This window comes from Oncorhynchus nerka, linkage group LG16, assembly GCF_034236695.1.
Source record: "Oncorhynchus nerka isolate Pitt River linkage group LG16, Oner_Uvic_2.0, whole genome shotgun sequence".
Taxonomy (NCBI): domain Eukaryota; kingdom Metazoa; phylum Chordata; class Actinopteri; order Salmoniformes; family Salmonidae; genus Oncorhynchus; species Oncorhynchus nerka.
Window position 1 is genome coordinate 910,874 of NC_088411.1, and position 26,993 is coordinate 937,866.

At 43.8% G+C, this 26,993-nt stretch overlaps 1 protein-coding gene across 1 annotated transcript in view; it reads right to left on the reverse strand.

Annotated features, from left to right (window-relative positions):
* The window catches only part of LOC115144519 (TANK-binding kinase 1-binding protein 1-like), a 64,225-nt gene that overhangs the window by 20,910 nt on the left and 16,322 nt on the right, over positions 1-26,993 (reverse strand). Inside the window, 4 exon segments of the mRNA XM_065002353.1 lie at positions 13,912-13,973; positions 14,237-14,439; positions 22,025-22,169; positions 24,228-24,332. Coding sequence (XP_064858425.1) covers positions 13,912-13,973; positions 14,237-14,439; positions 22,025-22,169; positions 24,228-24,332 — 515 coding nt within the window.

Genomic DNA, 26,993 nt, shown 5'->3' on the forward strand with positions numbered 1-26,993 from the left:
TAGTTCAGAGGTGGCCAGTCCTAACTTGGGAAATCTTATCACACAACTCGCCCATCAGATAGGACAGTCTATATCAGCTCAAATTAGGAAGAAAGGTGAGGGGAAGGAGGATAGTGGTGCACATGCTCAGAGCTCCAGTGCAGGCCAGACATTCACTGACACACCCTGTGTGTTGGTCATGCAGTTTAAAGTTCAAAACAGCTGATAGGTGGACAGCAACTGAGATACAAGAACGTCTAGACGAGAATCAGTCTGAAATGAAAGCCCAAATGTTGACCAAGTCAAAGCGCCCTGCTGCTGTGAGACAGGTGGTCACACATGACCAGACGCTTATACTTGAAGATGAAGTGACATCTTGTCCAGTGTCTCCTAACCAGAGTGAGGTAATTGTCACAACCTCTAATCAAACTGAAGGAAACCGCATGCAACCATGATAAGCTTACTTGATCGTGTGCTAACGCAGAACACTCAGACAACAGTAAGACCGCAACACCCACCTAAACAAGGGTACTCTTACAGAAAATATTGCAAGGTGTGTAACGGTTCAAACCACTCTACACTTGCACACTGTAGAAGGGAGGGTCTGTGTTTGTCATGCTTTGAGTCATGCTTTGAGTCAGTTCACTGGAAGAAAAACTGTCCGAAGTCTGGGCCTAGATACAGTGAGGAGCACACACGAGCAACCAATGAAGCAGAGACGTTAAACTAGCGGGCCCGCATTTGGAGGGGGGATATGCAGATCAAGAGAAACAAGCCCTCGAGTGTGATGAGGACTTAGAACGACGATATGTGAACGCATGTAGTACAGTACCAGAAGGGGTTCGGGGCATAGCGCAGAATATACAAAGAGAAACGCCATTTGATGAACTATTTTATGCCCCAGTCACTGTAAATAACCAGTTCCAATTGAAAAGGATGCTTGACACCGGCTCTATGGCTTGTACTTGAAGTGAAGCAGCAGAACAAAGAATGCTTACGGAAAATATTAGTCTAGAGAAGAAGCCACTATCAGAGCCAGTCATTCTCATGGTGTCGGGGGGGAAAATGGCACAACCAAAATGCATGTATGAAATTGACCTTAATGTGTACGGGATTAGTTGTTTAGTCCCTGTGCTCATACATTTACATTTACATTTAAGTCATTTAGCAGATGCTCTTATCCAGAGCGACTTACAAATTGGTGCGTTCACCTTAAGACATCCAGTGGAACAGCCACTTTACAATAGTGCATCTAAATCTTTTAAGGGGGGTGAGAAGGATTACTTTATCCTATCCTAGGTATTCCTGAAAGAGGTGGGGTTTCAGGTGTCTCCGGAAGGTGGTGATTGACTCCGCTGTCCTGGCGTTGTGAGGGAGTTTGTTCCACCATTGGGGGGCCAGAGCAGCGAACAGTTTTGACTGGGCTGCGCGGGAACTGTACTTCCTCAGTGGTAGGGAGGCGAGCAGGCCAGAGGTGGATGAACGCAGTGCCCTTGTTTGGGTGTAGGGCCTGATCAGAGCCTGGAGGTACTGAGGTGCCGTTCCCTCACAGCTCCGTAGGCAAGCACCATGGTCTTGTAGCGGATGCGAGCTTCAACTGGAAGCCAGTGGAGAGAGCGGAGGAGCGGGGTGACGTGAGAGAACTTGGGAAGGTTGAACACCAGACGGGCTGCGGCGTTCTGGATGAGTTGTAGGGGTTTAATGGCACAGGCAGGGAGCCCAGCCAACAGCGAGTTGCAGTAATCCAGACGGGAGATGACAAGTGCCTGGATTAGGACCTGCGCCGCTTCCTGTGTGAGGCAGGGTCGTACTCTGCGGATGTTGTAGAGCATGAACCTACAAGAACGGGCCACCGCCTTGATGTTAGTTGAGAACGACAGGGTGTTGTCCAGGATCATGCCAAGGTTCTTAGCGCTCTGGGAGGAGGACACAATGGAGTTGTCAACCGTGATGGCGAGATCATGGAACGGGCAGTCCTTCCCGGGAGGAAGAGCAGCTCCGTCTTGCCGAGGTTCAGCTTGAGGTGGTGATCCGTCATCCACACTGATATGTCTGCCAGACATGCAGAGATGCGATTCGCCACCTGGTCATCAGAAGGGGGAAAGGAGAAGATTAATTGTGTGTCGTCTGCATAGCAATGATAGGAGAGACCATGTGAGGTTATGACAGAGCCAAGTGACTTGGTGTATAGCGAGAATAGGAGAGGGCCTAGAACAGAGCCCTGGGGGACGCCAGTGGTGAGAGCGCGTGGTGAGGAGACAGATTCTCGCCACGCCACCTGGTAGGAGCGACCTGTCAGGTAGGACGCAATCCAAGCGTGGGCCGCGCCGGAGATGCCCAACTCGGAGAGGGTGGAGAGGAGGATCTGATGGTTCACAGTATCGAAGGCAGCCGATAGGTCTAGAAGGATGAGAGCAGAGGAGAGAGAGTTAGCTTTAGCAGTGCGGAGGACCTCCGTACCTCTCTCATAGTCCCAGGTCAGCATGATGATCTCATTCTCGGTACAAACTTGATAAAACACCTTATGCATCAAATGAAGGGTACTGACGAGTACTGGAGACTCATATCAGAATGTACTTCGCAGCCATCACCTGCAGGTGAATACTTCTTGAACATAATGACTAACCTGACATGTTGGCAGAGTGAAGAAATGCCCAGAAAAATAGGGACAGTCAAACTCAACCAGGCTGTCACACTTCTCGCTAAACAAGAGCATGTAGTATGGGGGAGGCTTCCCAACAGAGTGCCAATGTCTCCAGGGAGCACTATTGTGGTCGAACCCACTTCATCCAAGACCATGCCACAAAATACCATGGTGGGTCGAGTCATCACACCCATGTGGGGCGACAGGTGGGTGCCCATGAAAGTCACCAACCTATCGGACAAACCTTTCACCCAAGCTGGCTGATGTGTCTCCCTGTCTGGCTGTGGAGGACTTCACCGTTTTCCAAGGCTCCTGCAAGATGGAAGGGGGAACTCTAGGAAAGCAGCCCATCACAACCGACTCCGTGGATTTGAAGCAGAGACTGCTAGATATAGGGTTGGGAGAGATTGACATCGAACAATCAGTCAGGCATCAAGAGAGAAATTAGTTCAGTTTCTTATTAACTACAACGGTGTGTTCTCCAAGAGCGCTCTGGATTGTGGCGAAGCCAAGGGCTTTGAGCATCGCACTTGACTCACAGATGACATACCATTTCACCTACCATATCTGAGGGTTCCGTCTGCCCATTACCAGGAACTACGACAAGTGTTGACGGAAATGGAGGAACAGGAAATAATCAGGAAATTCGTAAGCGAATATGCTACCCCTCTAGTAATGGTGTGGAAGAAAGACGGTGGTCTTCGTATATGTACAGATTTCAGATGGCTAAATGCAAGGACACTCAAATATGCACGTCACTTCCACACAAATCTGACTGTCATGCAGCCCTAGGGAGAAACACCTACTTCAGTACCATGGACTTGACGTTAGGCTTTTACAACATACCTACAGTTGAAGTCGGAAGTTTACATACACTTAGGTTGGAGTCATTCAAACTCGTTTTTCAACCACTCTTGTTAACAAACTATAGCTTTGATATAACGGTTAGGACATCTACTTTGTGCATGACACAAGAATCTTTCCAATAATTGCTTACATACCGATTATTTCACTTATAATTCACTGTATCACAATTCCAGTGGGTTTACATACACTAAGATGACTGTGCCTTTAAACAGTGTGGAAAATTTCAGAAAATTATGTCATGGCTTTACAAGCTTCTGATAGGCTAATTGACATCATTTGAGTCAATTGGAGGTGTACCTGTGGATATATTTCAAGGCCCTTCAAACGCAGTGCCTCTTTGTTTAATATCACAGGAAAATCAAAAGAAATCAGCCAAGACCTCCACAAAGATTGTAGACCTCCACCAGTGTTGTTTATCATTGGGAGCAATTTCCAAACGCCTGAAGGTACCACGTTCATCTGTACAAACAATAGTACGCAAGTATAAACACCATGGGACCACGCAATCGTCATACCGCTCGGGAAGGAGAAGTGTTCTGTCTCCTAGAGATGAACGTACTTTGGTGCGGAAAGTGCAAATCAATCCCAGAACAACAGCAAAGGATCTTGTGAAGATGCTGGAGGAAACAGATACAAAAGTATCTATATCCACAGTAAAACGAGTCCTATATCGACATAACCTGAAAGGCCGCTCAGCAAGGAAGAAGCCACTGCTCCAAATCTGCCATTAAAAAAAGCCAGACTACGGTTTGCAACTACACATGGGGACAAAGATTGTACTTTTTGGAGAAATGTCCTCTGGTCTGTTGAAACAAAAATAGAACTGTTTGGCCATTATGACCATCGTTATGTTTGGAGGAAAAAGGGGGAGGCTTGCAAGCCGAAGAACACCACCCAACCGTGAAGCACGGGGGTGGCAGCGTCATGCTGTGGGGGTGCTTTGCTGCAGGAGGTACTGGTGCACTTCGCAAAATAAATGGCATTATGAGGAGGCAATTTTCTTTTTACCCCCTTTTCTCCCCAATTTCGTGGTATCCAATTGTTTAGTAGCTACTATCTTGTCTCATCGCTACAACTCCCGTACGGGCTCAGGAGAGACGAAGGTTGAAAGTCATGCATTCTCCGATACACAACCCAACCAAGCCGCACTGCTTCTTAACACAGCGCGCATCCAACCCAGAAGCCAGCCGCACCGTGCACCTGGCAACCTTGGTTAGCACGCACTGCACCCGGCCCGCCACAGGAGTCGCTGGTGCGCGAAGAGACAAGGATATCCCTACCGGCCAAACCCTCCCTAACCCGGACGACACTAGGCCAATTGTGCGTCGCCCCACAGACCTCCCGGTCGTGGCCGGTTACGACAGAGCCTGGGCACGAACCCAGAGTCTCTGGTGGGACAGGTGGCGCTGCAGTAAGGCGCCCCCGGGAGGCCATGAGGAGGCAAAATTATGTGGATATATTGAAGCAACATCTCAAGACATTAGTCAGGAAGTTAAAGCTTGGTCACAAATGGGTCTTCCAAATGGGCAATAACCCCAAGCATACTTCCAAAGTTGTGGCAAAATGGCTTAAGGACAACAAAGTCAAGGTATTGGAGTGGCCATCACAAAGCCCTGACCTCAATCCTATAGAAAATGTGTGGGCAGAACTGAAAAAGTGTGTGCGAGCAAGGAGGCATGCAAACCTGACTCAGCTACACCAGCTCTGTCAGGAGGAATGGGCCAAATTCACCCAACTTATTGTGGGAAGCTTGTGGAAGGCTACCCGAAACGTTTGACCCAAGTTAAACCATTTAAAGGCAATGTTACCAAATACTAATTGAGTGTATGTAAACTTTTAACCCACTGGGAATGTGATGAAATAAATAAAAGCTGAAATAAATCATTCTCTCTACTATTATTCTGACATTTCACATTCTTAAAATAAAGTGGTGATCATAACTAACCTAAGACGGAGTGTTAACTTGGATTAAATGTCTGGAATTGTGAAAAACTAAGTTTAAATGTATTTGGCTAAGGTGTATGTAAAATTCCGACTTAACTGGAGTAGGGAAAAAATAAGTGGGAAGCTAAGGTGTTCACGGTCATTGACAGAAACCTACATACACACATATGGCATCATGAGCTGGTGGATGATAAAGGAAACACCAAGGGGGTTCTAACTCTGTTTTAAAAAGGGTTTTCTTTATTTCTTCTGTTGTTCTGAGGATTATGTATGGATATGTAAAGCCAGTCGTGGCCAAATGTTTTGAGAATGACACAAATATTAATTTCACAAAGTCTGCTGCCTCAGTTTGTATGATGGCAATTTGCATATACTTCAGAATGTTATGAAGAGTGATCAGATGAATTGCAATTAATTGCAAAGTCCCTCTTTGCCATGCAAATGAACTGAATTCCCCAAAAACATTTCCACTGCATTTCAGCCCTGCCACAAAAGGACCAGCTGACATCATGTCAGTGATTCTCTCGTTAACACAGGTGTGAGTGGTGACGAGGACAAGGCTGGAGATCACTCTGTCATGCTGATTGAGATCAAATAACAGACTGGAAGCTTCAAAAGGATTGTGGTGCTTCAAATCATTGTTCTTCCTCTTTCAATCACGGTTACCTACAAGGACACACGTATCGTCATTATTGCTTTGCACAAAAATGGCTTCACAGGCAAGGATATTGCTGCCAGTAAGATTGCACCTAAATCAACCATTTATCGGATCACCAAGAACTTCAAGAAGAGTGGTTCAATTGTTGTGAAGAAGGCTTCAGGGCGCCCAAGAAAGTCCAGCAAGCGCCAGGACCGTCTCCTAAAGTTGTTTCAGCTGCGGGATTGGGGCACCACCAGTACAGAGCTTGCTCAGGAATGGTAGCAGGCAGGCGTGAGTGCATCTGCACACATAGTGAGGCGAAAACTTTTGGAGGATGGCCTGGTGTCAAGAAGGGCAGCAAAGAAGCCACTTCTCTCCATGAGAAACATCAGGGACAGACTAATATTCTGCAAAAGGTACAGGGATTGGACTGCTGAGGACTGGGGTAAAGTCATTTTCTCTGATGAATCCCGTTTGTTTGTGGCATCCGGAAAAGTGTTGATCTGGAGAAGACAAGGTGAGCCCTACCGTCAGTCCTGTGTCATGCCAACAGCAAAGCATCCCGAGACCATTCATGTGTGGGGTTGCTTCTCAGCCAAGGGAGTGGGCTTTCCAGCATGATGGAGCACCTTTCCATAAGGCAAAAGTAATAACTAAGGGGCTCGGGGAACAAAACATCGATATTTTTGGTCCATGGCCAGGAAACTCCCCAGACCTTAATCCCATTGAAAACTTGTGGTCAATCCTCAAGAGGCGGGTGGACAAACAAAACCCCACAAATACTGACAAACTCCAAGAACTGATTATGCAAGAATGGGCTGTCATGTGGCCCAGAAGTTCATTGACAGCATGCCAGGGCGGATTGCAGAGGTCTTGAAAAAGAAGGGTCAACAATGCAAATATTGACTCTATGCATCAACTTCATGTAATTGTCAATTAAAGCCTTTGACACCAAGTAACATCTGACAAAAATATCTAAAGACACTGAAGCAGCAAACTTTGTGAAAATTTATAGTTGTGTCATTCTCAAAACTTTTGGCCACGACTGTAGAATGGTGTCAAGGGATAATGTGATGTGAGGGCGAGTGTTGTATGATGTACTTGGCATCGTATTTGTCTAGGAGGTTCTCAGGCCTGATCAATCTTAGATTCCTCTGAATCGGCTTGCAGATAGCTTATGTAGCAGAGATGAGATCTTGGTGTTCACGTGTGCCACTTATAGTGACTTGTAGTTCGCAAATGTTCACAAATTCACAAGAAAAGACAAGCAAAAGTTATATCGTCACTGATTTAGTGTTGCATTATTGTTTATAGGAATATATATCATGTGAATGGGGATAATGTTCGAGTGCAACTTTGCAAGGTTAGCTCAACTATCGTTAGCTTTGTGGCGGGAGAGGGTCTCTTTCAGGTGCAGACATTGTGAGTTTTTAAAATGATTTTCTCCTTGGTTTTCTGCACTGTCTCTTATAAGGCAAATATACTTGTATGGAGTCCAGACTGCAGCAGTAACTTTTGCCTTGTATTTGTATCCATTCCATGCAGTCATTAAAAGAGAGACAACCGGCTGAATTGTGTCCAGAGCCTTATGTTCCACCTACACCTTACCAGAACACAACACAGAAAGGTACCGGTGCAGAACCTTTGGCATTCTAGTTGTCAATTTCTTGAGGTAATCTGAAGAGATTTCACCCTATACTTCCTGAAGCACCTCCTACAATTTGTATTGGCTTGATGTGCACAATTTACATATGGTCAATCTGCTCCCACAACAGCTCAATAGGGTTGAGATCTGGTGACTGTGCTGGCCACTCCATTATAGACAGACTACCAGCTGACTGCTTCTTCTCTAAATAGTTATTGCATAGTTTGGAGCTGTGCTTTGGGTCATTGTCCTGGAATTTGGCTCCAATTTAACGCTGTCCACAGGGTATGGCATGGCAGTGCAAAATAGAGTGATAGCCTTCCTTCTTCAAGATCCATTTTACCCTGTACAAATATCACACTTTACCACCACCAAAGCACCCCCAGACCATCACATTGCCTCCACCATGCTTGACAGATGGTGTCAAGCACCTCTCCAGCATCTTTTCATTTTTTCTGCATCTCATGAATGTTCTTCTTTGTGATCCGAACACCTCAAACTTAGATTTTTCTGTCCATAACACTTTTTTTCCCCCAATCTTACTCTGTACAGTGTCTGTCTTCTTTTGCCCATCCTAATCTTTTCTTTTTATTGGCAGTCTGAGATATGGCTTTTTCTTTGCAACTCTGCCTAGAAGGCCAGCATCCCAGAGTCGCCTCTTCACTGTTGATGTTGAGACTGGTGTTTTACAGGTACTTGTCCTCTTGCTCAGTTGTGCACCGGGGCCTCCCACTCCTCTTTCTATTCTGGTTAGAGCCAGTTTGCTCTGTTCTGTGAAGGGAGTAGTACACAGCGTTGTACCAGATCTTCACTTTCTTGGCAATTTCTCGCATGGAATAGCCTTCATTTCTCAGAACAAGAATAGACTAATGTTTCTGGCCATTTTGAGCCTGTAATTGAACCCACAAATTCTGATGCTCCAGATACTCAATTAGTCTAAAGGCCAGTTTTCTTGATTCTATAAACAGAACAACAGTTTTCAGCTGTGCTAATATAATTGCAAAAGGTTTTTCTAATGATCAATTAGCGTTTTAAAATGATAAACGTGGATTAGCTAGCACAACGTGCCATTGGAACACAGGAGTGATGGTTGCTGATAAGAGGCCTCTGTATGTCTATGTAAATATTCCATTAAAAATCAGCCGTTTCCAGCTACAATAGTCATTTACAACATTAACCTGTATAGTGTAGAGGGCAGTATTTTGATGTTTGGATGAAAAACGTACCCAAATGAAACTGCCTATTTCTCAGGCCCAGAATCTAGAATATGCATATCATTGTCAGATTAGGATAGAAAAAACTCTAAAGTTTCCAAAACTGTCAAAATATTGTCTGTGAGTATAACAGAACTGATATTGCAGGCGAAAACCTGAGGAAATTCCAACCCGGAAGTGCTGTTTTTCCTGAAACCTCTCTGTTCCATTGCATGCCTTCCCTCCATTTAAAGGGATATCAACCAGATTCCTTTCCCTATGGCTTTCACATGGTGTGAACAGTCTTTAGACATAGTTTCAGGCTTTCTGAAAGATGAGCTAGAACGATCACATTGCGTCAGTGGATGGTTGGGTGCCAGCAGAGTTTTGCAAGCGCAACAGCTTGGAGCAGACATTTTCTCTCTCTCTCCTATTGAAAAAGCTACGGTCCGGTTGAAATATGATTGATTATTTATTGTAAAAACAACCTGAGGATTGATTATAAAAAACGTTTGACATGTTTCTACTAACTTTACGGATACTATTTGGAATTTTTATCTGCCCTGCTCTGACCGCTCGAAGCCTATGGATTTCTGAACAAAACGCGCCAACAAAATGGAGGTATTTTGAATATAAAATAATCTTTGTGAAACAAAAGGAACATTTATTGTGGGAGTCTCGTGAGTGCAAACATCTGAAGATCATCAAAGGTAAGCGATTCATTTTATTGCTTTTCTGACTTTCGTGACCAATCTACTTTGCTGCTCGCTGTTTGTAATGTTTTGTCTGCTGAGAGAGAAGCCCTTACATAAACGCTTGGTTTGCTTTCGCAGAAAAGCTTTTTTGAAATCTGACACGCCAGGTGGATTAACAACAAGCTAAGCTGTGTTTTGCTATATTGCACTTGTGATTTCATGAAAATTAAATATTTTTAGTAATTTAATTTGAATTTGGTGCGCTGCAATCCAACGGATGTTGATGAAAATATTCCGCTAAAGGGATGGGTGCGCCAAGAAGTTAACAATGTCTACACTGTATTTCTGATCAATTTGAGGTTATTTTAATGGACAAAAAGTGTTATTTCCCTTCAAAAACAAGGACATTTCTAAGTGACCCCAAACTTTTGAATGGTAGTGTACATACACCGTACAATTTCTCAATAAAAGTTCCATTGGTTAGTGATATTTAATAAAAGGTGATGGATGATTACAGATACCGGTATCTAAAGTCACAGAGCAGTGGAGGCTGCTGAGGGGAGAACGGCTCATAATAATGGCTGGAATAGTTTTCATGTGTTTGATGTATTTGATACCATTTCCAGTGATTCCACTCCAGCCATTACCACGAGCCCGTCCTCCCAGATGAAGGTGCCACCAACCTCCTGTGTCACAGAGGCAGTAGTAATGAGGCCCCATAGCCCCTTTAGGCCTCTGATGAAACAAGCACTAAATATGTGCGGGCTTTCGACTCTCATGTCCACAGCCTACACACCGTCAGAAGCCACTGTACGGTAATAACACATTTATAACACAGGAGGTATATTCTCTGCTGTTCCTTACTGTGTTCCCTTTTACTTTCTGAATCTGTTTGAGATTGAAAATGTGATCTCCATACTGTGGAACTGAACAAAGCAATTACAATTGTAAACAAGTATGTCAACCATGTCAAGTTCATTCCAAAATAGTCTACACAATTCAATTATCACATTTAATCATCTCTGCATTTTTCTGCAGGGGAATGACAAAATCTGAAGCCAAACATTATAATTGTCTGTGTCTCCAGAACATGCAACACGCGACCAGTTTCACAAGAATCTAAGAGCCATTTACATTAAACAAGAGCTCTTACAAGAAGTCAGCTCTCATTCAGAAAGAAAATAGGGTGAGTAAGGCAGTGAAACCAAGATGTGACTGAGGTCTGGAAAAGTAGTAGGCTTCCCCTCCCTGGCCTCTGCCCCACTCAATCTCAACCCCTCTACAGTGCAATTTACATCCACTTTCTTACCGAAATAGTATTCACGTTTCACATGTTGGTTTTTCATACAGCTAGTGGGCGAGCTGTATGTGGTGTGACTGATGTGTGTGGGGAGGATGGGGAGACTGAATGGGGTAGAAGGGCGCATAGTCCCCACAGAGGTGTCAGTGTAGGTTCCCCTGAGAAACAACATGAAGAACTGCTGTCAGGAAACGTTGTGCTCACACTGCCCTCTACTGTTGTCTTATATATTACCACACAAGACAAAACTGTTCCCCACATTGAAAGACACCGAGTGTAACGGTTTTCTAATGGTGAAGGAGAGTCGGACCAAACTGCAGCGTGTAGATTTCGATCCATGTTTAATAAAACAACGTAACACGAATCAAAATACAAACTCAACAAAACAATAAACGTAATGAAAACCGAAACAGCCTAAACTGGTGCAAACTAACACAGAATCAGGACATCAAGACACTAAGGACAATCACCCACAATACAACCAAAGAATATGGCTGCCTAAATATGGTTCCCAATCAGAGACAACGATAACCACCTGCCTCTGATTGAGAACCACTCCAGACAGCCATAGACTCTCCTAGAACACCCTACTAAGCTACAATCCCACTAACATACACACCAAAACCCCCAGACAAAACACACCACAATACAAAAACTCCATGCCACACCCTGGCCTGACCCAATACATAAGATAAACACAAAATACTTAGACCAGGGCGTGACACCGAGGTCCACAAAATGATCCAGTGCAAGGTGTATGGGCACTAATGTACTAGTAATATCAATGCATGCAAATGCAATGGAAAGGCCATTATTCTAGGCAGAGTTCTACTTTAAGATGGGACTGGAAAAAAGCTCCTTTAGATTCTAATGAGTTCCCTAGAGATGACCCTTTAGACCCTCTAATGTCTAGACCAGCGATGGGACTAATTTAAAGCATAGTAATAAATCAATAACATAAAATGTTTGGCGGGAGGGGAAGTCAGTCATGGTCCCAACTTACTGTTGAAAGTTAGAATACTAGAATACACAAGCTGCAATTTCGAAATTTGGTTGTGCATCAGCAGTCACTTAATAAGGAGCATTTTGTTTTAGATTGGTAAATGAGTCTAGCTGTCAGCTGCAAAGCTACACTCTGAATCAGAGAGGTGCGGGGGGCTGCCATAATCGACATGCACGTCTTCGGCGCCCGGGGAACAGTGGGTTATCGGCCTAGCTCAATAGCAGAATGACAGATTTTGACCTTGTCAGCTCTGGTATTTGATCCAGCAACCTTTTGGTTACTGGCTCAATGATCTAGCCACTAGGCTACGTGCCACCTCAGGCCCATTGTTCATCAGTTATCATATTAAAAACGGCAAATATTTGCCTCTACCCTATGGAAAAATGTGTAGAATTTCAGGAAATTAGCTGTAAAACGGACAATGAACACAATTGCCTTTTATCGATGGCAATTTGAATGCACAGAGATACCGTGACGAGATCCTGAGACCCGTTGTCGTGCCATTCATCCGCCCCCATCACTAAATGTTCAGCATGATAATGCACAGCCCCATGTCACAAGGATCTGAACACAATTCCTGAAAGCTGAAAATGTCTTCTTCCATGGCCTGCATACTCACTAGACATGTCACCCATTGAGCCTGTTTGGGATGCTCTTGATTTACGTGTACGACAGTGTGTTCCAGTTCCCGACAATATCCAGCAACTTCGCACTGCCATGGAAGAGGAGGGACAACATTCCACAGGCCACAATCAACAGCCTGATCAACTCTATGCGAAGGAGATGTGTCGCGCTGCATGAGGCAAATGTGGTCACTTCAGATACTGACTGGATTTCTGATCCAGGCCCCTCCTTTTTTTGTGACGAACAGATGCATATCTGTATTCCCAGTCATGTGAAATCCATACATTAAGGTATAATGAATTAATTTAAATGAACTGATTTCCTTATATGAACTGCAACTCCGTAAAAAACTGTTGCGTTTATATTTTTGTTCAGTGTAAATTATTGCCACCGTGGCCCGCCAGTGTAACTGCTAAACTTCTTACTGACTGTACACTGTACTGCATGATTGTAGCAAGTTTACTAACACGTTATTTCTATTAGACTATGTTGACTATGACATTACTTTAGCTAATATGGTGACAACGATGTAGGCCTTGTGTAGCGGTTATGATATGAAGGTTTGGCTTGGAAATGTTTTTTTCGCCTGGTCACAGGCGAGCAAAGGGAAAAGGTGAGAGGAGGAGAGCCTGTAGATGTGAGGAGGAATACGAGGAGCTGTTTGTATGTGGCTATGAAAGTGAACTGTTTGTGTGTGTTCAGGGGTGTAATTCAATCCGCTGATTCTGTTGAAAAACCTTTCTTAAATGGAAGCAAACGGGGAAAAACATACCTGAATTTGTCCAATAGATACTCTCCTTTGCAACCGTTTGACTACTGATTACAGCCTAGATCAGCTAGATGCAGGCAAGAGTGTGCAAGGCATGACTGTTCTCTTGACCTGTGCACACCTACGTTGTAAACTTCCATTCATTGGCTAGGTTGCAGCAATCTCATGATGTAGCAGCCTCAACCTATCGATGTTACGTTGAACTGGGTGAATGGAATATGAATGACAGTCATCCAATATGCTGTAATAGAAATAAGGCCTTGCTCATTAAAAAGTACTGACCTCCACTGGTGTTGTAGGCAGACCCACGAGCCACTGCGGCCCCCGTCCCCATCAAAGTTGCCCATCCCTGGTCTAGACCTTCAGATATGTGTCAGGTACAGATCCTAGTGAAACATTACTGTCTGCTACTCTTCTCTCTCTCTGTCTCTCTTCTCCTCTCTCTCGCCCTCTGTATGTCTCTCTCTCTGCCTCTCTCTCTCAAACTATTTATCTCATACCTCTTTCTCTCCTTCTGTCCCTCCCAACCTCTCCCTCTCTCTATCCGACAGCTAAGAAGTTACAGGTCTTATGGTGTCACATAGTAAATGGTTGTTGTCGTCACTTACTGCTCATCTCCCACCTTCTTTATCCACTCCACATCACACTGCTCACACGGCGAAGTCATTTCCTGCCGAAGTAGAGCATGAAATTACATTAGCATGCAGGTGCTCGAAGTAGATTGGACAAAATGTGACAGCAAGAGCCAGGCGAGAACAAGAGTTAGACAGAAGTGACTATGCTTAAGAAAATAGAGGGAGAATATATCAGTTTGTTATACATACCAGTGTGTTAGATGTGTGTGTGTGTGTGTGTGTGTGTGTGTGTGTGTGTGTGTGTGTGTGTGTGTGTGTGTGTGTGTGTGTGTGTGTGTGTTGTGTGTTGTTCACTGACCCTCCCTATGTGGTTGTTCTGGATCTGTCTCAGCTCCTCCTGCAGTCTCTCACACTCGGCCTTCACTTCCTCTTCCCTCTGACACGCCCGCTCGGCCTCATGCCGCGCCCTCTCTAGCTCCACCTCCAGACGCTGCAGCTTCAGGTCTGACAAAGTGTCTAGACTACGAGAGCTCTGCAGGGTCAGCGCAGGACAGTCCAGCACTGGGGAGGGGGAAACACACACACATAAGCACAAGCGCAAACACACACACTCACAGCATCAATCTAGAGGGACTTAATTATCCCAGTGTTTATAACATCCATCATTGTACTTTGATGTGAAGGGATAATAAGGGATAGAGAAGTGAACTTAAGGCCAGATAAGAACTCCACGTTTCTTAATTTTACACTTTGGCGGTTGAGCGTGTGTGGGCACAGCCATGGAGCCAAGCTCAATACCGACTCCGTTCTTAAACCAGTATGGATTGTTCAGCAGGAGACGTATTTATTTCATCTCACCTAGCCAGCCAGCCAGCCAGCCTCCTCACACAACACATAGGCAAACACGTTGACACTGGAATAAAACACATACAACGCACACCGATACAATACACACATTTGTTTTTGTTTTTCTGTTGTTTTGTTTTTTAGGGGGTAGATCAGCTTTAATATTGCAGATACTGGGTTCTAACAACGTAATTGTCTGCATCATTTTCAATCACCATCTATTTTTTTTCTGCTTTTCAAAAAACACAACCATTACATTTTTGCTCTGAAGCTTTGGTGGATCAAATGTGACCTGTTGCACGTCACTATTTCACAGGTGAGGCATTTTAATGTTTTATTTTTTATAAAAACATGTTTTTTTTTGAACATGTGAACCTTCACGTGCTTTAATAACAAACTGGTTGGTTTAGCCACGGAAGAAATACAGGAACCTGGAAATGCAGAGATGAGTTTGGATTGGTCTGCCATGGAGCATGCTTCTGTCTATAACATAAGATGCAAAGTATGTGTGGATAATCCAACTATGCAAGTAACCTTTTAACTGTACCGTTTACACCTTCTGTATCCTGTGCATGTGACAAATAAACGTAGATTATATTTGATATAGTGTGTGTTTACCAGAGACAGTAAAGTGAAGAACAACATGACCTGCACCAAAATCAGATGATGATATAGGCCAAGGACTAGATATTGCTACTTACTTTCACCACATTTAGTCTTGAAATCTTTGTTTGTTTACTACACCGTGAATCCTTAAAAATATGGGTGGGGCTAAGGCTTAAGAGAGTGTGGACGATGCTGCATGGGTGTAGACAAAGAAGAGCTCTCCAGTAGCTGTACCAAAACATTCAAGGGCCATTTTCTCAAAAGTGGGGTTACAAGTTTATCAACGTTCAAAGCAGAATGATCCATTGTTCCTCAACTGCAGTGTATGATATACAATTTTCTAGCTCGGAGTTTCTACTTTTATACAATGTAAAAAACACCACTTCAAATTTAGCTACATAGGATCGAATCCAGGTGGTGGGTCACAAATGTTCCCCAATGCTAGAAAGGGGCCTGAGTGAAAACGTTTGGGAACTAGTTTGTGAACATACTATATACATTTTACGAACACGATACATTTTACACCATCTTGTTTTTCTTGCTACCCTCAACCCATCCCATCTATCTTCTACTTGCCATTCTACTTTTCAACTGTGCTGTGATGTTTCACAAAAAAGCTTTCTATTCTCATAGTTGCTACAGATTGTAAATGAAATATAAACATTCTTACTAAGAGTATTATTATATCATTGATCAAATGACTATGGCTTTTCAAGTCACCCAGTAGTGCTATATGCAGAATTAGCTTTGGGTAAATGTTCATTCCTGAACCTGCGACCAAAAACAAGGTAGATATGGGCAGTACCAAAACAAGTGACGTAAGGATTCTGTCTCTTCGCAGCAAAACCTACGAACCTGGGATGGTTGTATCCCCCATAAACATACCATTCTATTGATTGCAAGAGTTTTGTACACTACCGTTCAAAAGTTTGGGGTCACTTAGAAATGTCATTGTTTTCCATGAAAACATACATGAAATGAGTTGCAAAAGGAATAGGAAGACGTTGACAAGGTTATAAATAATTATTTTTACTTGAAATAATAATTGTGTCCTTCAAAATTGCTTTCATCAAAGAATCCTCCATTTGCAGCAATTACAGCCTTGCAGACCTTTGGCATTCTAGTTGTCAATTTGTTGAGGTAATCTGAAGAGATTTCACCCCATGCTTCCTGAAGCACATCCCACAAGTTTGATTGGCTTGATCTTACGTACCATACGGTCAAGTTGCTCCCACAACAGCTCAATAGGGTTGAGATCCAGTGACTGGGCTGGCCACTCCATTATAGACAGAATACCAGCTTGCTGCTTCTTCCCTAAATAGTTCTTGCATAGTTTGGAGCCGTGCTTGTGGTCATTATCCTGTTTTAGGAGGAAATTTGCTCCAATTAAACGCTGCCCACAGGGTATTACAAAATGGAGTGATAGACTTCCTTCTTAAGATCCCTTTTACACTGTACAAATATCCCACTTTACCACCACCAAAGCACCCCCAGACCATCACATTGCCTCCACCATGCTTGACAGATGGCGTCAAGCACTCCTCCAGCATCTTTTCATTTTTTCTGCATCTCACGAATGTTCTTCTTTGTGATCCAAACACCTCAAATTTAGATGAATCTGTCCATAACACTTTTTCCCAATCTTCCGCTGGCCAGTGTCTGTGTTCTTTTGCCCATCTTAATCTTTTCTTTTTATTGGCCAGTCTGAGACATGGCTTTTTCTTTGCAACTCTGCGTAGAAGGCCAGAATCCTGGACTGGTGTTTTGCGGGTACTATTTAATGAAGCTGCCAGTTGACAACTTGTCTCGACACGCTAATGTACCTGTCCTCTTGCTCAGTTGTGCACCGGGGCCTCCCACTCCTTTTTCTATTCCTTGTTAGAGCCAGTTTGTGCTGTTCTGTGAAGGGAGTAGCACACAGTGTTGTACCTTAATTTCACAGAACAAGAATAGACTGACTAGTTTCAGAAAATGTTTACTTGTTTCTGGCCATTTTGAGCCTGTAATCAAACCCACAAATGCTGATGCTCCAGATACTCAACTAGTCTAAAGAAGGCCAGTTTTATTGCTTCTTTTAATCAGAACAACAGTTCTGATCAGTTCAGCTGTGCTAACATAATTGCAAAATGTTTTTCTAATGATCAATTAGCCTTTTAAAATTATTAACTTGGATTAGCTCACACAAAGTGCCATTGGAACAGAGGAGTGATGGTTGCTGATAATGAGCCTCTGTAGATATTCCATTAAAAATCAGCCGTTTCCAGCTACAATAGTCATTTACAACATTAACAATGTCTACACTGTATTTCTGATCAATTTGATGTTATTTTAATGGACAAAAAATGTTATTTTCCTTCAAAAAGAAGAATATTTCTAAGTGACCCCAAACTTTTGAACAGTAGTGTATAATAATTTAAATAGAAAAACAAAGTTTTGAATCCAGCGTTGTTTTGTATATCAGTTTATAAACCATAAGCCATGGAATTGGCACATTGAAAATCTCACTATTTTGCAACCTTTATTGCGCAGCTGTAATTTTTGGGGTCCTTAAATGGAACTGGTTAAAGATATTTGTATATATACTGCTGCTCTTGAATTAATTGTGACTTTTATTTATTTTTCTTATCCATTTTTCCTTTCAACTGCGTTGTTGTTCAGGGATTCGTAAGTAAGTGTTTCACTGTATTCAGCGCATGTGACTAATACAATTTGATTTGATTTGATTTGTAAGGTGCCAGTCAAATGTTGGTGGATGGAGCGAGACATGATGTCCCAGATGTGCTCAATTGGATTCAGGTCTGGAGAACGGGCGGGCCAGTCCATAGCATCAATGCCTTCCTCTTGCAAGAACTGCTGACACACTCCAGCCACATGAGGTCTAGCATTGTCTTGCATTAGGAGGAACCCAGGGCCAACTGCACCAGCATATGGTCTCACAGGGGGTCTGAGGATCTCATCTCGGTACCTAATGGCAGTCAGGCTACCTCTGGCGAGCACATGGAGGGCTGTGCGGCCCCCCAAAGAAATGCCACCCCACACCATGACTGACCCACCGCCAAACCGGTCATGCTGGAGGATGTTTTCATCTGCTTTCATCTGTGAAGAGCACAGGGCGCCAGTGGCGAATTTCCCAATCTTGGTGTTCTCTGGCAAATGCCAAACGTCCTGCACGGTGTTGGGCTGTAAGCACAACCCCCACCTGTGGACGTCGGGCCCTCATACCACCCTCATGGAGTCTCTTTCTGACCGTTTGAGCAGACACATGCACATTTGTGGCCTGCTGGAGGTCATTTTGCAGGGCTCTGGCAGTGCTCCTCCTGCTCCTCCTTGCACAAAGGCGGAGGTAGCGGTCCTGCTGCTGGGTTGTTACCCTCCTACGGCCTCCTCCACGTCTCCTGATGTACTGGCCTGTCTCCTGGTAGCTCCTCCATGCTCTGGACACTATGCTGACAGACACAGCAAACCTTCTTGCCACAGCTCGCATTGATGTGCCATTCTGGATGAGCTGCACTACCTGAGCCACTTGTGTGGGTTGTAGACTCCGTCTCATGCTACCACTAGAGTGAAAGCACTGCCAGCATTCAAAAGTGACCAAAACATCAGCCAGGAAGCATAGGAACTGAGAAGTGGTCTGTGGTCACCACCTGCAGAACCACTCCTTTATTGGGGGTTTCTTGCTAATTGCCTATCATTTCCACCTGTTGTCTATTCCATTTGCACAACAGCATGTGAAATTTATTGTCAATCAGTGTTGCTTCTAAAGTGGACAGTTTGATTTCACAGAAGTGTGATTGACTTGGAGTTACATTGTGTTGTTTTAGTGTTCCCTTTATTTTTTTGAGCAGTGTATATATAAGTATTCAGACCCTTTGCTATGAGACTCAAAGTGAGCTCAGGTGCATCCTGTTTCCACTGATCATCCTTGAGATGTTTCTACAACTTGATTGGAGTCCACCTGTGGTAAATTCAATTGATTAGACATGATTTGAAAATGCACACAATTGTCTATGTGAGGCAGAGAAGGTTACCAAAAAATGTCTGCAGCATTGAAGATCCCCAAGAACATAGTGGCCTCCATCATTCATAGATGGAAGAATACTCTTTCTAGAGCTGACAGCCTGGCCAAACTGAGCAATCTGGGGAGAAGGGTCTTGGTTAGGGAGGTGACCAAGAACCTGATGGTCACTGACAGAGCTCTAGAGTTCCTCTGTGGAGATAGGAGAACCTTCCAGAAGGACAACCATCTCTGCAGCACTCCAGCAATCAGGCCTTTATGGTAGAGTGACCAGACAGAAGCAACTCCTCAGTAAAAGGCACATGACAGCCTGCTTGGAGTTTTTAAAAAGCTACCTAAAGACTCTCAGACCATGAGAAACAAGATTCTCTGGTCTGATGAAACCAAGACTGAACTCTTTGGCCTGAATGCCAAGTGTCACGCCTGGAGGAAACCTGGCACCATCCCTAAGGTGAAGCATGGTGGTGGCAGCATCATGCTGTGGGGATGTTTTTCAGCAGCATGAGCTGGGAGACTAGTCAGGAACGAGGCAAAGATGAAGGGAGCAAAGATCCTTGATGAAAACCTGCTCCAGAGTGCTCAGGACCTCAGACTAGGGGCAAAGCTTCACCTTCCAACAGGACAACGACCCTAAGCAGACAGCCAAGACAACGCAGGAGTGGCTTTGGGACAAGTCTGAATGTTCTTGAGTGGCCCAGCTAGAGCCCGTACTTGAACCCGATCGAACATCTCTGGAGAGACCTGAAAATAGCTACAGGTGTGCCAAGCTTGTAGCGTCATACCCAAAAGGACTCGAGGCTATAATCGCAACAAAGTACTAAGAAAAGGGTCTGAACATTTTATTTATAACAAATGTTGGCCAGCTCTGGCCAGCGCTGACAATATTTTTTTATGCAGTGGCGTGTATTCATGGATGCCAAGGGAAGCCAGGCTTCCCAAATATATGACCAATAGAAATATTAAAATTATAAAATAATTGATATTTCGTCTCTCAGTTTTTTCATAATTTTCAGCCAATTTGCAAGTGGCTGAATCTCACAAATCAGAGCGAGGAAATCATTTGTCCTCTGTCTCAGTATGAGTAGCCCATGTATCTGTCTGGACCAAAAGAGTATAACATTTTGCCGCCGTACCATTTGATTGATTGATGCCAGCAAGAATTTGGCCTCCCTTGATAAAAAATGCATACAAAATAATTTTCCAATTAGCGTTGAGCTGAGCTCAACTGTGGGTTGTCCTGGTGCAGCAAAATGCCCCCCAAGGGAGGCTAGTTTGGATTTGGCTTCAGACCAATCAAATCACTCCCTAAGCAAAACGTAATTTTCAGAAAAACATCTCTGTTTCTGATCAGCTTGTGTTGATGTCTTGCAGTAGCTAATTTGCTAAATTGTCCCTTTTCTAATCTATGGATGGAGATGGGGATTTGGACTTGTGGTTTTGCTTTAATTCTCTGTACAGGTCAATGATTATGACGCCAATTCTGATCTAACGATACATTTATATGTTGCGCCACTGAGTTTATTGAAGTTCAATATGTAGCCTAGATGTAGCCTAGTAGGCTCACGTTAGCTAGCTAGCTAACTTAACTGGTTCATTGTTGTCCATGTGAGGAACTTCGGCAAGTAGCAAGCATTTTAGCTCGTTAGCCTCTGACAACAAAAACTACAAAGTCTACTGTATGACAGAGCCATAGGCCGTTTAGCCAACATGAAAGAGAGGAGGATGGCATTGGTGTTCAACTAGTCTACAAGTGAGGTGAGTCAACATTTTTGTTTTACTTGCGCACGCAGGCACACACACAGACAGACAGACAGACAGACAGACAGACAGACAGACAGACAGACAGACAGACAGACAGACAGACAGACAGACAGACAGACAGACAGACAGACAGACAGACAGATCAGTACCATGGACAGCCACATGATATTTAGCAACATTGATTTGACTAAATTGTTTTTGGTATCTTTAAGTTTGTCTTCACTGTATTAAACTAAGCATGTATAACCTTGTTGATTTGTTTAAATGTTCAAGTTGAAATGGTGCTGGAATTGGCGGAGGCAAAGGCTCCTGTTGTCTTTGTGCTGATTTGCGGTAACTCCTTGGTTCTAAATCAATAGCTGTTTAGTAAACTGTTCGAAAACATGAACTTGCTTGACCATGCTGCAGGGGATATAACTGTTTGTTACATGCATTATTTGCTTCGCGGACTTCACCGGACAGATGCTACTCTCCGGTTTTGTGATGAAACAAACATAGGTGTAGTTGAATTTACTCCTCCACTGTGTGACCGTTGTCTTTTTGTCGTCACGGCCTTATTGTATATCACGGGGGGTATGGACGAATGTGTTATAGAGCAAACAACGCAATTATCACAACAGGTTGTAATATAGCTTTTTTACTCGCTTGGCTTCCTCAGTGATTTTACCCACGCACCACTACTGTTTTTATGAGGACATTGACTAATCCAAATCAGCTCCTGAACTAAAGTGTATTGAAATTAACAATCTAATTCGATCCTGCAAGTGCCGGCTGACAATATAGAGTCTGAGAACAGTATCATCTATCCTACAAGTGCCAGTAGTAAAGAGAGAGTGAGAAGGGTATCTATCCTGCAAGCGCCAACATAGAGTGTGTGAGAAGGGTTTCAAGCCTTATGTCACACCAATAGGGACTCACTGTGATTGTTTGGGCTATGTAGCTGCAGGTATTGGATGTCCTTGTTGTGTAGCTGGGTGTTGAGCTTCTGTAGCGAGTTGTCTCTCTGTCTCAGAGCAGACTCCAGATCCACGATATGCTCCGCGTGCTTCTCCACTAGACTGGTCTAGGTTCAGATACAGAAACACAAACAGATGTCATTGACAACAATATTCTGAGAATTTGGGTAAAGCGAATACAGATCTGGAATCAGACTAGTGGAAAGGTGGGTATAAGACCAAAGGCTTATTAGTGTCCTGGTTAGTGTTTGATATATAGCATACATAATGGCAGGTCTAACATAGTTGAAATCTTAGACAATGTAAAGTAATTTTGTAGGATTTCACATTTACTGTAAAATGTTCAGGGCTTGGCAGGCGATCTCTACAACCAACCTCTTTCGGACACTTGATCTAAAATCATTTGGAACACATGCAAAATGCTGAGACTGCAGTGTTGCTTTTCAATTTCAGATAAGATTTTATTAGATTTGTTTTTTAAAAAAGTAATCTTGGGCATCTCTGCTTCATTGGGCTTATAGTTGGCTTATAACCAGGTAGAACACAGGTTGGGGGTAGAACCATGGCCTCAATCATAAGAGACGCCCTACTGATATACTGTAGGGGTTTCTGAACAGCTACTTAAGGTTAAGTAAGGCTCTAGCCACCCTGTCGCCATTGTAGCTAAGAGCTCAATAAATTATAAATGTTCATAGAAAGTTTTAAGGTGAATATTTAAGATCATGATATGGATGTTAAAAAAATCATTTTGGGAGCATGTTTTAGATTGAACGGATGGAGGGGGGGTTGGAGGGATGGAGGGAGGAAGAACACAGATGGAATATTGGATGGATGGGGGTGGAGGGATGGAGGGAGGAAGAACACAGATGGAATATTGGATGGATGGGGGTGGAGGGATGGAGGGAGGAAGAACACAGATGGAATATTGGATGGATGGGGGGTGGAGGGATGGAGGGAGGAAGAACACAGATGGAATATTGGATGGATGGGGGGGGTGGAGGGATGGAGGGAGGAAGAACACAGATGGAATATTGGATGGATGGGGGTGGAGGGATGGAGGGAGGAAGAACACAGATGGAATATTGGATGGATGGGGGTGGAGGGATGGAGGGAGGAAGAACACAGATGGAATATTGGATGGAGGGGGTTGGAGGGATGGAGGGAGGAAGAACACAGATGGAATATTGGATGGATGGGGGTGGAGGGATGGAGGGAGGAAGAACACAGATGGAATATTGGATGGATGGGGGGTGGAGGGATGGAGGGAGGAAGAACACAGATGGAATATTGGATGGATGGGGGTTGGAGGGATGGAGGGAGGAAGAACACAGATGGAATATTGGATGGAGGGGGTTGGAGGGATGGAGGGAGGAAGAACACAGATGGAATATTGATGGATGGGGGTGGAGGGATGGAGGGAGGAAGAACACAGATGGAATATTGGATGGATGGGGGTGGAGGGATGGAGGGAGGAAGAACACAGATGGAATATTGGATGGATGGGGGTGGAGGGATGGAGGGAGGAAGAACACAGATGGAATATTGGATGGATGGGGGTTGGAGGGATGGAGGGAGGAAGAACACAGATGGAATATTGGATGGATGGGGGTGGAGGGATGGAGGGAGGAAGAACACAGATGGAATATTGGATGGATGGGGGTGGAGGGATGGAGGGAGGAAGAACACAGATGGAATATTGGATGGATGGGGGTGGAGGGATGGAGGGAGGAAGAACACAGATGGAATATTGGATGGATGGGGGGTGGAGGGATGGAGGGAGGAAGAACACAGATGTAATATTGGATGGATGGGGGGTGGAGGGATGGAGGGAGGAAGAACACAGATGGAATATTGGATGGATGGGGGTGGAGGGATGGAGGGAGGAAGAACACAGATGGAATATTGGATGGATGGGGGTTGGAGGGATGGAGGGAGGAAGAACACAGATGGAATATTGGATGGATGGGGGTTGGAGGGATGGAGGAGGAAGAACACAGATGGAATATTGGATGGATGGGGGTTGGAGGGATGGAGGGAGGAAGAACACAGATGGAATATTGGATGGATGGGGGGGTTGGAGGGATGGAGGGAGGAAGAACACAGATGGAATATTGGATGGATGGGGGGGTGGAGGGACGCAGGCATGGAGTTATGGGATGTCGGACCATTTTGTCCAGGTCTCTCTGGAGGTTGTTCTTCTCCATGTGGATCTTCTCATAGGCCTGGATCACATCCTCCAGCTGTTCCTGGAGCTCTTTCCTCTTCTGGAGCTGAGAGAGGGAGAGAGAGAGAGAACGAGAGAGACGGAAAGAGATGGAGAGAAAGATAGAGAGGGAAAGGGAGAGACAGAAAAAAAGGTCCAGTCACCAGAACCATAAATACAAATTCCATCTAGATACTGATGCCCCAGAGCACACAAAAAACGATACATACCTTGGCCTAAACATCAGCGCCACAGGTAACTTCCACAAAGCTGTGAACGAGCTGAGAGACAAGGCAAGAAGGGACTTCTATGCCATCAAAAGGAACATAACATTGGAAATACCAATTACGATCTGGCTAAAAATACTTTAATCAGTTCTAGAACCCATTGCCCTTTACGGTCCGGGGTCCGCTCACCAACTAAGAACTCACAAAATGGGACAAACACCAAATTGAGACTCTGCATGCAGAATTCTGCAAAAAAATCATCTGTGTACAACGTAAAACACCAAATAATGCATGCAGAGCCGATACCCGCTAATTATCAAAATCCAGAAAAGAGCCATTAAATTCTACAACCACCTAAAAGGAAGCGATTCCCAAACCTTCCATAACAAAGCCATCACCTACAGAGAGATGAACCTGGAGAAGAGTCCCCAAAGTAATCTGGTCCTGGGGCACTGTTCACAAACACAAACATACCCCACAGAGCCCAAGGACAGCAACACAATTAGACGCAACCAAATAATGAGAAAACAAAATATAATTACTTGACACATTGGAAAGAATTAACAAAGAATTAAGGAAAGAATTAAGAATTAAAAACAGAGCAAACTAGAATGCTATTTGGCCCTAAACAGAGAGTACACAGTGGCAGAATACCTGACCACTGTGACTGACCCACTGTGACTGACACAAACTTAAGGACAGCTTTGATTATGTACAGACTTGGCTCTCAAGACAAGACAGGCTGTCATGCCCTGACCTTAGAGATCCTTTTTATGTCTCTATTTGGTTTGGTCAGGGTGTGATTTGGGGTGGGTATTCTATGTTCTATTATTTGTATTTCTATGTTTTTGCCGGGTCTGGTTCTCAATCAGGGACAGCTGTCTATCGTTGTCTCTGATTGAGATCCATACTTAAGTAGCCCTTTTTCCCACCTGTCTTTGTGGGAAGTTGACTTTTGTTTATGGTACATAGCCTGTAGCTTCACAATTGTTTTAGTTGTTTTGTTGGCGTCATTTTTAAAAATAAAATAAAAATGTACGCTCAAAACGCTGCACCTTGGTCCACTTCCTTCAACAACCGTGACACAGGCTATGTGCACACTACCCACAAAATGAGGTGGAAACTGAGCTGCACTTCCTAACCTGCCAAATGTATGACCATCTTAGAGACACAAATTTCCCTCAGATTACACAGATCCACAAAGTATTTGAAAACAAACCCAACTTTGATGAACTCCCATATTTACTGTGTGAAATACCACAGTGTGCCATCACAACAGTAAGATGTGTGACCTGTTGCCACAAGAAAAGGGCAACCAGGGAAGAACAAACACCATTGTAAATACAACCAATATTTAAGTTGATTTATTTCCCTTTTGTACTTTAACTATTTGCACATAGTCACAACACTGTATATGACATTTGAAATGTCTTTATTATTTTGTGTAATGCTTACTGTTCATTTTGATTGTTTATTTCACTTTTGTTTGTCATCTATTTCACTTGCTTTGGCAATGTTAACATGTGTTTCCCATGCCAATAAAGCCCTTGAATTGAATTGACAGAGAAAGAAAGTAAGACGAGGAATTAAATGATCGAAGAGCCAGTCCCAATTTCCTGTTTTCATTCATTTCACTGCTGGAACATCTTTTTAGAAGCAAAATAAATAAACTTGTTCTATTATAGTTCTTTTTTTTTCATCTAATGCTTCTCTCAGTCTAAAGCCTGAAGAAATACTCCATAGTGATTCTCATGCAGGACACAAATAACTTCAGACAGTGCCTGTGTCTCCCAGACAGTCTAGACAGCCATTACATGTATTTCCATTCCAGCAATTACTTGTACTATTGAGACAAGAAAATTTGCAACAATAGTATCTTGATGACTTTCACACCCACAGATCAAGGCTCGTATTTATAAAGCATCTCAGAGTAGAATCAGGCCCCGCTGTCCATATAATCATTTATTTTTATTATCTAAAAGGCCAACCTGACCCCCATATCAGCACCCCTACTCTGACACTCTTTATGAACATGGGCCCTGTCTGATATCAAAGTCATGGACACTCCATACTGTAAATTATATCCAGTAATTTAAGTGGGAGACATGGTGGACAAATGGATAGATGACTGAGGAAGAAAACAAATGACTAAGATGGAAATGAATGAGGGTTTGGGGGTCACTGGGGGAAACGCTAACAAAGAGAGGGGAACTGAAAGGATCTGATGAGAAAGAAAATCAGAGAGAAAGAAGGAGAGAGAATGAGAGAGGATGAGTAGAGGCCCAGAGAGAACAAGGGAGTATGAGAAAGAGAGAGACAAAGTCACAAAAAAAGAGAGGGAAAGAGAGAAAGCAACTTAAGTAACTGAGAGATATGACAGTGCAAGATGCTTGAGCAGTGCAGAATTCAGCAGAAGCGTGTCTATGGTAACACATTGAAATCACGGCCAAGGTGAGCCAGGCAGTCAACATCGTAACTAAGAGCCAGGCAGTCAACATCGT